This window comes from Acomys russatus, chromosome 32 (genome assembly GCF_903995435.1).
Source record: "Acomys russatus chromosome 32, mAcoRus1.1, whole genome shotgun sequence".
NCBI lineage: Eukaryota > Metazoa > Chordata > Mammalia > Rodentia > Muridae > Acomys > Acomys russatus.
Genome location: NC_067168.1, coordinates 44,326,486 through 44,341,366, shown reverse-complemented (window position 1 = coordinate 44,341,366; position 14,881 = coordinate 44,326,486). Strand labels below are relative to the sequence as shown.

At 46.5% G+C, this 14,881-nt stretch overlaps 1 protein-coding gene across 1 annotated transcript in view; it reads right to left on the bottom strand.

The window, feature by feature from the left end:
• Positions 1 to 14,881, bottom strand: part of Itga9 (integrin subunit alpha 9) — a 296,042-nt gene that overhangs the window by 20,772 nt on the left and 260,389 nt on the right. Inside the window, exons 24-26 of the mRNA XM_051140720.1 lie at positions 13,190 to 13,315; positions 10,061 to 10,180; positions 4,542 to 4,643 (exon numbers count right to left, since the gene is read on the bottom strand). Of these exons, the coding sequence (XP_050996677.1) occupies positions 4,542 to 4,643; positions 10,061 to 10,180; positions 13,190 to 13,315 (348 nt within the window). The remainder of the gene's footprint in view (positions 1 to 4,541; positions 4,644 to 10,060; positions 10,181 to 13,189; positions 13,316 to 14,881) is intronic.

Here is a 14,881-nt window from a genome sequence, read left to right as displayed (position 1 = left end):
TGTTTCTCTTCTGTCTGTGCCTTTATCATTGTTTCCATTTTCATCTTCAGATCTTGAACCATTTTTACTGATTTCCTTCATCTGATTGTATATTCCAGAGTTTCTTCCAGTGCCTCTTTATAGGCCTTCGGATCTTGAACTGTTTATTGATTTCCTTCATCTGATGGTTTGTATTTTCCTGAATTTCTTCCAGTGCCTCTCTATAGGCCTCTTTTATATCTTCTACCTGTTTGGCAGCATCTTCCTGCATTTGTTTATGGATTTTATTTGTTTCCTCCATTATCATCTTCATTATTAAGAATTTCAGGTCATTTTCTTGTGCTTCAGTTGTGTTTGAGTTCCCATGATTCCTGGGTTCTGGAGATGCCATATTACTTTGGCTTTTGTTGTTTGTGTTTTTTTTTAATACTGGCCTCTAGTCATCTTGCTGTTTCTGACATTGGGAGATAGTTTCTGGTGTCCTTCACTGGCCATTGAAAGCAGTTTGTGTGTGTGTGTGTGTGTGTGTGTGTGTGTGTGTGTGTGACTGTTTATAGGTTGAGACTCCTCATCTGTGGGGATCAGAGAACCCTTCCCTGGATCAGGCAGGTGACCTAGGTTCAGCTCTGGGGAACTTTGCTCCATACTCTGTGCTCTGCACTGTGCCAGCAGAGGCTTGTGCTCATGCTCTGCAGCCCAAGGTTCAGTCTGAGAGTGTAGGTACTATCTACGTTTGGCTGGGATATAGAGACCCTCTGCTCAGCCCCTTGGGTCGCTGGGGCCTGGTTAAGTCAGCCAGAGAGTGCAGGTACTTCCAGCAGGCTTGCTGTGTTTAGTTGGGTTTCTGCCCACCCATTCCTGCTCAGGCTGTGGGACTTTGGTTCAGTCTGCCAAAGAGTGGGGGAACCTGGCCGTAGCCAGAGGTGTCCATAGCCATCTGCACCCCCCTGCACCCCCATGTGGGCCCTGGATCCCTCTGTAGACTGGGGGGGAATGATTTGAAGTTAGATCTATCCCAGATCCACACTCTGGGCCTCCCCCCTGGGCCAGCAGACACTCTCTGTAGACCACAGTTCAGTCAGAGTGAGAGAGTGCAGGTACAGCCTGATTGGCTGCACTGGGCTTTGGAGACCCTGGCCATGGCCACAGGACTGTGGGGCTTTCTGTGGACTGGAGGGGTGGTTTGAAGTCAGATCCACCATTCTGGGTTCTTTCCTGGGCCAGCAGATCCAGATGCTGGCACTTCACCGCCTACAGTTCAGTCCTAGATACAGAGTCCGAGATAAAGAGTACAGCTGCCACTCGCAGGTGGGTATGCAGCTAGTCTCTGGGGAATGGGCACTCATCCTCCATGGACCAGTTGGATGTCCGGAGGCCAGACCCACCTGTGCCTTGCACTGTGTGGGCTACTTTCACCTAGTGCTCTCCAGGTCTTGTGGTCTGTGGCTCCCAGCCCGGTCCCTAGGCTCCCTCCTGCCAATCAGACACCATCAGTGGTCAGTACAGCCATCTTGGATTCCCCTCTGCTCCCCCCAAAATTTCAAGCATTGTCTTTTTCCTTATTTTCAAGCCTTTTCTCTCTGCTCTTCCAAGAGTTTCAAATGTACACCTAAAGTGTATCTTTCCTCCCTAACCTATTAATTTTGTTGTCTGCCCACATGTATGTTCCAGTATCCTGCCAGACTGCCTACATCCAGGGCATCGTCAAAGCAGCTGCCCACAGGTGCTCCAGTCCAACCTCACAGATCATGTCAGCTGGATCTGCATTGCCCCTCCTAGGCACAGATGTTCTCAGATCCTGAACAGCAAATACAACAGACTGTTCTTCTAGAACCTTGCCAACATTTGAGTCTTTTAGCCCCCGTCACCACCCTACTGCCAGCAGGAAGTAGTTAAGATGATTACTTCGCCCCTTGCCCGTTTGCAAAAGGCTGAAATGGTGTGCTCTAAGCCCAAGACAAACAGCTCCAGGTTCTCCCAGCACTTCTCGGTCCCTGTCTGCTGCAGGACATGGCTGACACACCCTGACCTCCACCCTGAACTTTCAGGGCAGAACTTTTCCTTCTATCTCACTATGTAATCTGGACATTTTGTTGCTCTTGCTGTTCTCTCTCTCTTTTCCCCCTTATATGGCAGCCAAAAAGCTGTTTTGATGAACCTGCATTTATGTACTTTAACTTAACTTACATAAAAACAATCCAACGTTCCTCATTTATTAATTATAGGAAAAGGGAGGAATGTTAGGATTCTTCTTCAGTCTGCCTACCTGTGATGTCATTGCCCAGGGCCATATAAAAGGACAGGCTCACCTAGCCCCTCACTCTTTTACTCCCTTATTCCCTTTACCTCTTTCTATTTAGGGTACCCTCCCCCCTTCCTTCTCTCCCCATGCTCACTTAATAAACCTCATATAATCTAACATCTGTTGCCTGGCATCTTATTTCTTATTTTTTAATTCTTAAAGACAGTCCTCATGGAAATCCCCCTTCAGACCACTTGATAGGAGCCAGGCACTCAGAAGAATTACATGGGGTGGGAGTGGGGTGAGGCAGGGTTATGTACTTGTTCTAAAACTAGAAGTCTTCTGCTCGATTTTTTTCCCCTACTAGGAAAGTTGAGAAGACACAGCAGAACCGAACCTTAGTTTGTGGACCAAAAAGACAAAAGTGGGAGGAGCCTTCAAGAAGGGCTCTTTGGGGAGGGGAGCATGAAACCCCAACAACAAGCATGTTAGCTAGTGGGACATGGGGCGAGGTGACACACACATGCCTGTAATCCCAGCACTCCAGGGAGGCAGAAGCAGGTGAATTGCTGTGAATTCGAGGCTAGCCTGGTCTACAAAGCAAGTCCAGGAAAGCCAGGGCTACATAGAGAAACCTTGTCTAGACAACAAACCAACAACTAACCCACAACAGTTTCCTGCCAAGACTTGGCAGAGAAAGTATCACCATAGCTGTCAGAATAGAAGAGTGGATGACCTGGAACCTCACAGCAGGAAGCTACAGAGTGCCTCCCTGGATCCCAGGTTGCAAGCGGCAGGTCCAGTGCTTTCTCTCCGCGTCCATCTGTTGCGCACTGTTAATCATTTCTATTGGTGCTTCAGTGTTGACACCATGGCTTATCAGAACATGCTAAATGTTGGGCATGCCTTCATCCTATTTGGGATGTCATCTTTAAGACAACCAAGTACTCTTTAACAGGTGCCATGACTGTGAGCAAGGGCCACTGTTCTCTTACTTTCCAGGTGAAATGCTGAGTCAGCTACAAAGTGGCCAGAATGCAAAGAGACGGGGACATTGGCCACCCCCAAATATTTGACCTGCTAGAAAAACCTAGCCCAAGGAGTGGATGACCTGAGGCTCATTTGGGGCTACTCCACATGAAGAGAGCTCAGGCCTCACATCTGTTTTTGCACCAGTTGTGGGATGGCTGACCCCCTCAGGATCTCTGTCATCCTGGGTGCTTTTAGACAACCTAGACTGGCTGATGGGGTCACAGAACACTCACCAGAAACAGGAACAGGATTGGGATGTCAATGAACCCAGAGCTCACTGCTTTACCTAGACTGGCTGGCCATGAAGCCTCCCAGGACTTCTGCCCTTCCCCTGCGTTAGAATCACAAGCTGTAATGCCGCATCTGGTGCTGGGGACTGGACTTTACTGACTGAACCACAGTCTCAGCTCCTCTCATACCAGTGTTATAAAATGGTATGTCTTTGTTGTGGTTAAAAAATAAGTTAACTTCTCTTTTTTTCTGTGTAAATACATAATTCTTGAATTCACTTCATAACGTTTGTTAAAGTGACACAGATTCCCTGAGAATGGGCAAACCTCCCTTGAGAGGAGGTAAAATCCATGGGAGGGGGTGTGAAAGAGCAGCAGGCCTCATAGCGCCTCAGCAGAGCAGTTAGTTCATTGGCTGACTTTCCTGTCCACTCCACTCCCCTGGGACTGGGCTCAGGAGGGTATCAAACAGTGCATGACCCTTCCCTCCTAGGAATGAGACAAAATGCAGACTTTCCAGGCCTGTCTGCCCAGGCTCTCCCTCACTGGACAGCTAAGCCACAAGGTTGAGTGAGTGCCCACTCTGAAGTCTGACAGGAAAGACAGAGTGAGAGAGAAGGTTCCTGGCGATTTGACATACCTCTTTAAGACAACCAAACAATTGTTTCTTCTTAAGCCCCTGCCCTACCCCAGTGCTTATCTGTGGAACAACATAGGCAGGAAAGCAGAAGACATTTTAGAGAAGGGCCCAAGAGAGATAAAAATAACCCTGGCCTCCAAGTGGAAATACAAGCTCTGCTGAGGGTACTTCCAGATAGTTTTTTCCTTTGGCCAACTACTGCAAGAAACTTTCACATACCCGTGGCATCCTAGCAATGTTAACGCAACAAGAAAGCCATGAGGCCTTCCAGGGGGCCCTGGAAGCTAGAGCGGCCATGGCTTTGGGTCTACCGCAAACCCTTCATCTTCATCTTGGCTCAGAAAATTTCTTTCCCCCTCAGATCCCAGCTCCAAGCCCCATTCCTCTGAGGAGAGCACCGCTGGCGCAGCCAACTCACCAGAGTCTCCTCTGGGTTCCCATTGGCTATCTCCACCACTCGCAGGGCAGGATCCACCTTCACCTTGGCTCGAGCCATGAACTGGATGACAGAGGAGCTGTCCTATGGGAGAGATGACACGATTCACTATGAGATTGTTCTCCAATGACGCTGAGAATGATTCGCCCATGAGAGGGGCTGCACGGAGCTCCACGAACACTCCACGTGCAGTTTTATCACTAAACTAGCAGCTTCCCCATCACAGGCACCCACAAGGCACACGCTTCTGGCATCTCTTGAGAATTCCTTTGGGTAGTGGAGGGCGCAGAGTCACCATTGAGTTTGCCAATAACGAACACATGCAAGCCTGTGTGCTGTGGTTTCCGAGGGTGGGGGCCAGCTAGCTGGAGCTGGATACCGACGTATTCACAAAGAGTGGAGGAGAAATAAAGCTGTTTAATTGTGTGCATCAAATCCCAGCCTGGCACCCCCAGAGGCATCTGATTCCCATTTTCTAGTCATCTACTTGCCCTGACCACAGCCCTCAAAACCAGGAAAGCTTAGTTTTTCTTAACTCTTTCTTTGCTCCCGAGTGAAGATGTCTCAGAGCTGAAGCCACTGAACATTTTAGAGTATATCTTATGGTGTGGTGATAAGGGTGGGACAAAGGTGGGAGAGACAAACATTTAGTTTACAGATCAGGCTTAAGGGGCGAGGAGGGGGCTTCAGCCTCGGGAAGCGCCTGTTGGCAGAAGCCCTTGGAAGTCTTGCTATGCGCTCAGTTTCAAAGCCACCATCCAGAGAACAAGAACATGGCTCCAAGGCAGGAATGGAGAAAGAATTTGGGAAAAGAAGTGGGTTGGCAAAATTAGGGCCTCAAGAAAGGCCAGCATCCCAGGCCTGGTAGCGCTGTCTGTGGAGGCTTCTCAGCGCCCCTTTGGGATGGCTGGGCTCTGCCAGCCAGGTGTCTTTAGCGTTTCCTCCTGCTCTGACTGAGTGTCCCTGTCCCTGGGGGAAGCCACTATGGCTTGTACACAAACCTAGAATTCAAGCATTGGAAGTTTAATTCCTGAAGCCATGCGCGTGTGGAACTCAGGAGTAGCTTCAGGCAGCTAGTTAGATTAGGTGAAGCCAAGAGGTTAGAGGACTCATGTGCCCCGTGGCAGCTTCCTGGAGTTGAAACTTTCTCCAAGATGGAGTGGAAGGTAAAGGGGAAGTCACATGTCTGGGAAAGTGAAGCTAGGAAGATTCTGGAAGCACCTCCCAACTTTATAAATAGAGTAAGCAGCTGCTGGGGGAGGGGATTTCTCAGAGTTCAGGGCTGTAGGGTCTTCCTTTGGGTTGCCACCTATTCTGGTGCAGGCTTTTCAGTGATGCAATGGCTGTTTTGAGTCCTCCTGGCTCCTGTAAGGTGATCACTCAGCTCTACTCCTGAGGAAACCACAGCAAACATTGGTTTACTGTGTTCAAGTTTGGCCCAATCATTACTTTGGTTTGTTATGGAATGAGAAGTGTGTTGTGTGTGTGTGTGTGTGTGTGTGTGTGTGTGTGTGTGTGTGTGTGAGAGAGAGAGAGAGAGAGAGAGAGAGAGAGAGAGAGAGAGAGAGAGAGAGAACTCCACAGGAAAAATCTGGCACACAGAAAAGTGCCACCACAGCACTAAGAAGCTCTCCCTGTAGTGCCACCATGTAGGATGAGGCCCTCATCAGGGCCTAAATCCATGCACCATGCCCTTGGAACTTCTATGACTTATCCGTTGACCAGTCCATGCTCCCTGTAATACTAACAGAAAATGGGCCAAGACAGATCTCACAGTCAGCTTTGACGCACACTGGCGAAGTATACAAAGAAACAATGAAGACCCCTCTCTCCGGACCAGTGGGTCTCAACCTTCCTAACACTGCCATCCCTTAATGCAGTGCCTCATGTTGTGGTGACTCAGCCCCCTCCAACCATAAAATTATTTTTGTTGCTACTTCATAATTATAATTTTGCTACTTTCATGACTCATAATGTAAGTATGTGATATGCAGATGGTTTTAGGCAACTCCTATGAAAGGGTTGTTTGACCCCACCCCCAAAGGGGTTGTGACCCACAGGTTGAGAAAGACTCTTCTAGACATGAGTTCCAAGGGGACTCTTTGCTTATCACCCAGGAAACCACAGAGATCACCCTATAGTGGCACACGGGGACCCTTGGCAGTATACTTCACCTGGGAGTTGTTTACAAATTATTCTTTTTTTGTTTTGCTTTTTTGTTTTGTTTTTTTGAGACAACATTTCTCTGTGTAGCCTTGGTTGTCCTGAATGGACTCACTTTGTAGACCAGACTGGCCTCAAACTCACAGCCTACCTCTGCCTCCAGAGTTCTGGGATTAAAGGTGTGCACCACCATGCCCAGCTTACAAGTTATTCTTAACCACCACCAGCAGCAGCAGCTGAAGAGTTTCATAAGCATGTATCAGTTGTCTGTAGTAACGAGCTTTAGTGTGGTGTTTTCAGACACTCACAGGGACTCTGAGCTGCTATGTGTGAGGTCCACTTGAACGTCAGAGCTATATATGTGTTGGTCAAATCTACCATTGTTATTTATTTATTATTTTTTTTAAATTGTTTTTTTTTTTTTTTTTTTTTTGGAGACGGGTGTTTTTTTTAATGTAATGTTAATTATGTCTATTTGTGTGTCTGTTATTTGTGTGTGCGGGTATGTGCACATGAATGCAGGACTCTACAGAGGCCAGAAGAGGGCGCTGGAGTTACAGGCAGTTGTGACTGGCCATGTGGGTGCTGGGAACTGAACTCTGTCTAGTCCTCTGGAAGAACAGTCATCTCTCCAGGCCCCCATTTTTTTTTAAACCACCTCTTCCTTTAATAAAAATAAAATTTAAATGATCCTGGGGGAGATTATCATTCAAAAGAGTATTTCTGTTTCAAAAAAAAAAAACTTCCAGCAACTTAATAGTTTTGTAAATTTTGGTTTCCTGTATCTTCTGATCTTCTACTAATCAATCAATTTTGTGTGGGAGTGTCGGGAGCCATAGCATACATGAGGGTAGACAACTTTCGTTGGTAAGTTTTCTCTTTCCATCATGTGGATTGTGGGAATGGAGCATAGGTAGTCAGGCTTGGCCACACTTGCCTTTACCCACTGAGCCATAAGCCACCCTCTGAATCTATATTTCCTATTATGAACCATCACTGTCACCACCTTAGGTATTAACAGTGATAATAATGGCTCGGTTAGAGGCCAAGCAGATGAAGGGCTGCTATAGAGCAGGCCCCCAGTGGTTGTGAAAAAGGCCTTAGGGATACTTCCAAAGAAATCCTATCCTCTGATGATTTAAAAAACGAGGCCCAACATTTCAAATGAAAACTAGTTGAGGTTAAAACAATAAAACCTCAAATTCCCTTGTCTGGAGCCAGACCTTGAGGTCAAAGGAAAATAAACACAACTCTAGGCTGAGGCCAGCCACAAGGCCTGTATTGATCCAAGTCCTCAGGGAGACTCAATGGCTCTGGAGCCATCTGGTTGACGCCCCAAATATGCTGTGCTAGGGGACAGGCCTGACACACTGCTTCAGACTTCAGAGGACTTGGGCCCCATATGGCTCCCAAGTTAGTCTTGTTGCAGCCTGCAGCCTGTGCCTAAGTTTCTGCCATGTGACACCCTAGAGCTGTCACCTCTCTTGCCTGGGGCTGCATTGGTTTGGCTGACTCATGGGAACGACAGTTACTAGGATGTGGTCCTTGGTCACCACTGGTCCCTAGAGAGAGATGCAGACCAACCAGCTCAGAGCTGCTTACAGTTACACTTAGCCCCTGTGACCAAAGGCCAAGCAGCAGCCATGGGACGGAGGGCAAAGAGATGGCAGAGTGGTCTTGACTGTAAGTGCCATTGCTCTGGGGACAGTGACAAGCAAGTGTCATGGGAAATACAACTGTCAGCAGCACTGGCTAAGACGGACAGGCCAGAGAGCTCCGGAACCAGGCAAGGGAGGGACTCCTTAGAGAAAGATGGTAGCCTATAGCTCACACCTGGCCTAACATTGTCCTAGACAAAGTGGGTACCCCAAGGAAGCCCTGAGTGTGAGCCCAAACTTCCCCAAACTTGTTTCCAAACCAGGGAACCCAGATGGTGTCCAGATCTCCACAGTGTGTGGAGAGTGTAATTGCTACCGAGAGACGGGGCTGGGGTGGGGAATATAAAGCAACACCCCACCCCACCCCGACCCCACCCCCACCAGGAACTGCACCCCCCCCAGGCTGCCACCTCACTGCTGGGTCCAATTAAAAGCTGACCGTGAGATGGCTCTGACTGTTCTCACCTGGAGATGGCTTTCTGCAGCTCTTGCATGTTTAGTCTTTTCGAATTAAAAATAAATAAGAACTCTGAGGCTAACGTGTGTATTTTACCTTCATGTTCAAGTATTTCTGTAGCATCCTGTGACACCTCATGCCAGCAAGATCTCATCTTAAAATAAATCAGGATAAACCTTTAATAAGAGCCAGAGATTTGCTGACTGGGGAATTCGGAACCATTTTGATAAACTCACAGCAGCAAAGTGAGCCAAGGTTCACAAGTCCAGCTTCTTTGAGGAATCATTTGAACCAGCAATAAGGCAAACTAGGCCTCTTGTGGGTCAAATTTGGCCTGCTGTTTGTTTGTATAAATCAACTTTTATTAGGAACACAACCATGTCCTGCATTATGATATTGTCTATGGCTGCTTAGTTAGCATGTGCATCTGTGCCACATGCCACATGGACCCCATTGGAGCTATGGACATAGATAGCCCAACACAAAATCAACTTATTTAAAACATTGCGAATTTGTTTATTGTTTACTTGTTTGTTGTTTTTGTAAGTTGATGAGTAGTCTCAAGCCTGAACTTCATATATGACCACAGTATGTCACAATGTCAAAAGGCTGAACATGCACGGTTTTGGTCCACAAAGCCTAAAACAGCTCTTGCTAGCCCTTGACAGAAAAGCCTGGCCAACCTTTGATCAAAAACAAAACAAAACATGGTCCCCAAATCAGTAGAATTTGTAAGCTTGTCAGACAGCAGTATCTCAGATTCTATCCCCTAAAGAATCTGAGGTGTTATAAGCCCAAGGGAAATATATAAATATATTTGGTTTTTTTTGAGAGTTCAGGCTGGCCTCAAATTGAGCAATCTGTCTACCTCTACCTATGATTAAAGGTATGCACCACCAAGCCCTACAGGCTAGCCCAAGGAAAATTAGAGTGACAAAATGGCTGGGCAGATGAGAACTTCTGGAAGCTGATAGAAAGATTGATTGCATGTAGTGCAGTCCCAGCTTTCCACATTTCTAGTAAACTCCCAGGTAACAGTGCCAGTGCTGGGCTTAAGCATGAACACTGAGTGTCTGATGCTGTTTCTTGGCAACATCTGGTGGCTGAATTACCAATGGTGCATGCTGGGAAAGTTTGGCAAACAGCAGCGTGAGCATTCTGGGGAACAGCTTCCAGGGGTTCTGGGTAACCCCTGAGAGCACGGGGTCTCTTCACAGACTCACCTTTTTCAGTATCTCTGTGTTCACCAGTATGTACAGGTCAATGGTGCGGCTCTCCTCTTTAGGGAGGGCACTAAGGTTGCAGTGCAGTGTTAGGCAGAAACTCCCGGGCTTGTCACAGTCCTGAGGAGGAAATTTTCAGAAGGAATTAAGAGGCAGAGACAATCCAAAGCCGTGTATAGAGCAGAGCATCTGTGGTGGCTGAGGCAATCCCAGGGTAAAGAAATCAAGAGGAAGCAGGATTCCATCTCCAGCTCCAAACTACAGAGCGGAATAGGAATTAAGTGTATCCAGCCACCGAATACACATGTCCCAGCAATTCATTTAGAAAAAGTGATTTTTTTTTTTTTTTTTGAGCCGGGCGTGGTGACGCACGCCTTTAATCCCAGCACTCAGGGAGGCAGAGGCAGGTGGATCTCTGTGAGTTCCAGGCCAGCCTGGTCTACAAAGCTAGTCCAGGACAGCCAAGATAGCACAGAGAAACCCTGTATCAAAAAAAAAAAAAAAAAAAAACCCACCAAAAAAAAAAAAAAAAAAAAAAAAAAAAAAAAAAAAAAAAAAGAAAGAAAGAAAGAAAAAGGGATTTTTAAACAAATAGGATATGCAGGGAGAGGTAACATGAACTATTTCCCTTATTTTTTTCTGTTTAAAACTATACAACACAATTCTATTACTGTTATTTGATATATAAATTGTATTTCTATAAAGAATAGCTTTAAAAATTAAAAACAAACCTATAACATATCTCATCCCTTCAAACAAAACAAAACCCCCAAACTAACAAAGATGCAATTATGCACTGTAACCACCAGAGGGCAATGGAAGGCTCACTGTGCTCTATGGCTCTGTTCTCTAGTGTTTGGGGGAGTCCACAGTAGACACAAGTGGTTCTGAGGTTAATCCTTTGGAAAAGCTGTATTTCATAAAGACAATCAACTCTTTTCAAAATGAGACATTTACATGTTCTGATATACTTTTATGAGTTTTAAACAAGAATACTTTCCAACTATGGTAAATTCTGCAGGTGCTGTGGCAGATTGATATCCTGGTTCTGTCTCCAGCGCGGGGGTAGGGGGTGGGGGGATAGGGGGTTGGGGGAATTGGGGGGATTAAAAACCAAAGAAGCTGTATAACTCCTTCTCAAAGAGACACATCAATCACCAAGGGAAGTTTATTTCCAATTAAAAAGGAGTTTTCCTTTTGTGTTTTGAAGCATATCTCTTTTTATCGGTTTTTTCGAGACAGGGTTTCTCTTGTGTAGCCTTGGCTATTCTGGATTTGCTTTGTCGACCAGCTGGCCTCAAACTCACAGAGATCCACCTGCCTCTGCCTCCCTGAGTGCTGGGGTTACAGGCGTGCACCACTGTGCCCAGCTTGAAGCATACCTTTATATATAAAGTATATATGTGTGTACATATATGTAAACACCTGTGTGAAACTTCCCGTGCAGGGGACATTTTCAGCCTGACCTAAAGTTGTGTGTAGCACATAGCTGGATGCCATTATACCTAGCTGTCCCCTAAGGCCTTTAAAAAAAGATGGGCCATCCTTACCATGTGTGCCAGTAGGCAGCTTAACATAATCCGGACTCCTATAATCTCAATGAGGGATTTCTAGGTTAAAGTGGTCTGTGTGGGGCTATCTCTATTATACTGATTGATGTGTGAAGACCCGCCCACTGTGGGCGGCACCGTTCCTAGGCAGGGTGTCCAGGACTGTGTGAGCTGAGAGCGAGCAGAAAGGAGTCAGGTTCTTCCCTCTCTGCTTCTTTGCTGTGGATGCAGGGTGACTAAGTGTCCTGTGGCTTCCACAGAGTGTAGGCTGAAGTTAACCTTTTCTCTCCTAAACTGCTTATGCCAGAGTATATGTTGTCATAGTAAAAGGAAATAAAACTGAGATATTATGCAAGCGGAAAAAAAAAAAAATCCAAACCTCTAATAGCAAACAGTTGGGATCTCTAGGGCAGGAGATGTGTTCAAGGACATGTAGGGTGTGCTTAGGTGAAAGTAAAAAGCTAAAGAAATGTAGTCAGGATGTAGGAAAGGGGGCTTTGGAAAAGTACCAGTGAGGAAAAACACACACAGTAAGTAAGAAGAACAAATTGTAAGTGTACACCTTTGATATATTTTACATATGTTCTCCCCTGGAGAACATTTCTCCAGCTAGAGAACATTTTTTGTCACTGTTACTATTTCTGAACTTCTTATACACAAAACATTCCAGAATGCTCCTTTAAGACTCATTTACTTATTATGTATACAGTGTTCTGCCTGCATGTACACCTGCAGGTCAGAGGAGGGCACGAGATCTCATTACAGATGGTTGTGAACCATCATTTGGTTGCTGGGAATTGAACTCATGACCTTTGGAAGAGCGGGCAGTGCTCTTAACCTCTGAGCCACCTCTCCAGCTCCAGTATGCTCCTTTATTCTGCTTTCATTTAGTGTAGTTTCTGTGAGACTTACTTAAATTATATAGTACATGAAACACTAGTATAGTTATGTTTTACTTTTCATAGTTCTGTAAAAGTCCCAAATATGGATACAGCACAACTGTTTACTCATATACTGTTGATAGATATGTGAATTGTTCTGATTTCGGCTACTATAAAATTGCTTCAAACATTCTTATGTCTTTCAATGACACAATATATTCACTTCTGGGGATAGACCAGAAATGGTGCATTTTTCTAGGTTGCAGAATAGATTCGTGTTTAATTTTAATAGAAATTGCTAGGAGGTTTTGCCAGTGTATTGTGTAAGAACCATGCCACTTTTGTAGATTCCTTCTAGGCAGAAAAATCATTTACTTCCTGTTTGGTGGGTTGTAAAGGTTTTCTGTTGGTCAGGCAACAGAATATGAAATGTAAATTTAGCATTTTGATAGAAACCCTGGGTTGAAAAATAGGATTTGGTCACAGTCCTTGAGTCTTTCTGAGTTAGCTTACAAAAAGCAGATTTGAGAAATAAGAAACCCTAAGCAGAAGGATGGCCTCTCGTCTCTCATGTGCCTTCCCGTGAGGCCACGTGCCTTCCCGTGAGGCCACATGCCTTCCCGTGAGGCCACGTGCCTTCCTGTGAGGCCACGTGCCTTCCTGTGAGGCCTACCCTCACGGTCCCAGCAACTTCTTACCAATACTTTTCTTCCAGACTTGGTGAAAAAAGCAAATATGGTGTGGAAGATATTTTCTTGCTCTTGAGGGATGATGCAAGGGGTTGGGTTCCTTTGGAAAGAGCAGCTGCCTTTCTCTTGGCTCACCTGGAAATGGAGAGAGACCTGTTAGAGCCAGCGGCCTAAGAACAGAAAAGTCTGGCATAGCAGAGCACAAACTGTCCTGCTACCATTCTCTATTAGACACGAACGGTCAAAGCGTGTTTTGTTTTGTGAGATTCTTGATTGCGTTTCACAGTCTGGCCTTGAACTCCTGAGTTCAAGATGTTCTCCTGTGTCAGCCTGCCTAGCAGCTGGGACCTCAGGCTTGCACCACAGCTCTGGCCGAGAAGTGTTTAAATTATGACAGAAAATATGACTATTAAGTCCTTTGTCTCACGACATGCAAATGCGATTTGAGGAACAGCTTTAACCCTCCACTTCCTGATTTCCAAGCTCATGTACACACTTCCTTTCAGCTAAGCATTTAGGAGGAGAAATGAAATTCAAGTTACTTGCTAACAGAGTCAAGAGTCCTGGTCTGGAGCTCAGGTCTTCTGGACCTTAAATCCATCAGAGTTTAAGTGGGCCTCAGGCATGGGCTACTGCCAGAAGTTTCTAGAATGTTCCATGGAAGCACGAGGATGCTGTAAAACCCCGCAGGATCTGCACTTGAGAGGTTAAAAAGTGCATCAAGGGTTGCTCTGGTCCTCGCCTAGAAAAGCTCCAAGACGTGTAGGAAAGACACACTGACCCTCACTGAAGTCAGAGGAAGGCAAAGGGCTTCTCAGTGCAGGAGAAACTGGTACTTTGGGGTTCCAAGCAGGGAGAGGAACCTGATTGCCAACACAATCTAGCGGGTTGCACACAAGAGCCCCTAGTGCTAGAAGTTGATGCTGACATCCAGCCACAGGTGCCAGCAGAGACATGCAAGGGATTGGGGGCAGGGGGCAGGGGGCTGGGAGCAGCAGCAAAGTGGGTAAGAAACAGCCAGGCCTTGAGTTCACCCTGGAGGGAGAGAGTCACAGTTCACACTAACTTATTTTTCCACTGGGCATCTCTGGGGTGGCTTGTGAGCAGGGAAGTGGTGGTCAGGCGATCTGATGCCTTATGACAGTCTGCCCTGGAGTGGAATGTGGGGCTGGAAGCAGAAACTGAAGTCTGCAGCGGGTGAAAATCTTGGCCGTTGTGCTCCTGACTGTGGTTTACGTGGGGATCATTTTCATCAGGAAATAACCCGCTTTCCTGGGAGGCGCAGGGTGGTCTCCTTTCAGCAGAAGACTGAAGGTTCCTGGGGTCACCTCAAGGTCTGATGTGGTGCTATTAAATTCAGCCACTCAGTCCCCTCCTCGTGCAGGGTCACTGCTGGGGGGAGGGAGACACCGCTCTTACAGGACGGCAGGTCATAGTCGTGAGACCAGCTCTGAGGTCTTTTACAGTTTAGCATTTGGTTCACAACAGTCCTATGAGACAGGGCCGTGTCTGTTGCCAGTTTGAAGATGGAGATACGGGGCTGGAGAGATGGCTCAGAGGGTAAGAGCACTGATTGCTCTTCCAGGGGTCATGAGTTCAATTCCCAGCAACCACATGGTGGCTCACAACCATCTGTAATGTGATCTGATGCCCTCTTCTGGTGTGAAGGTGTACATGCAGGCAGAACACTTGTATATGTAA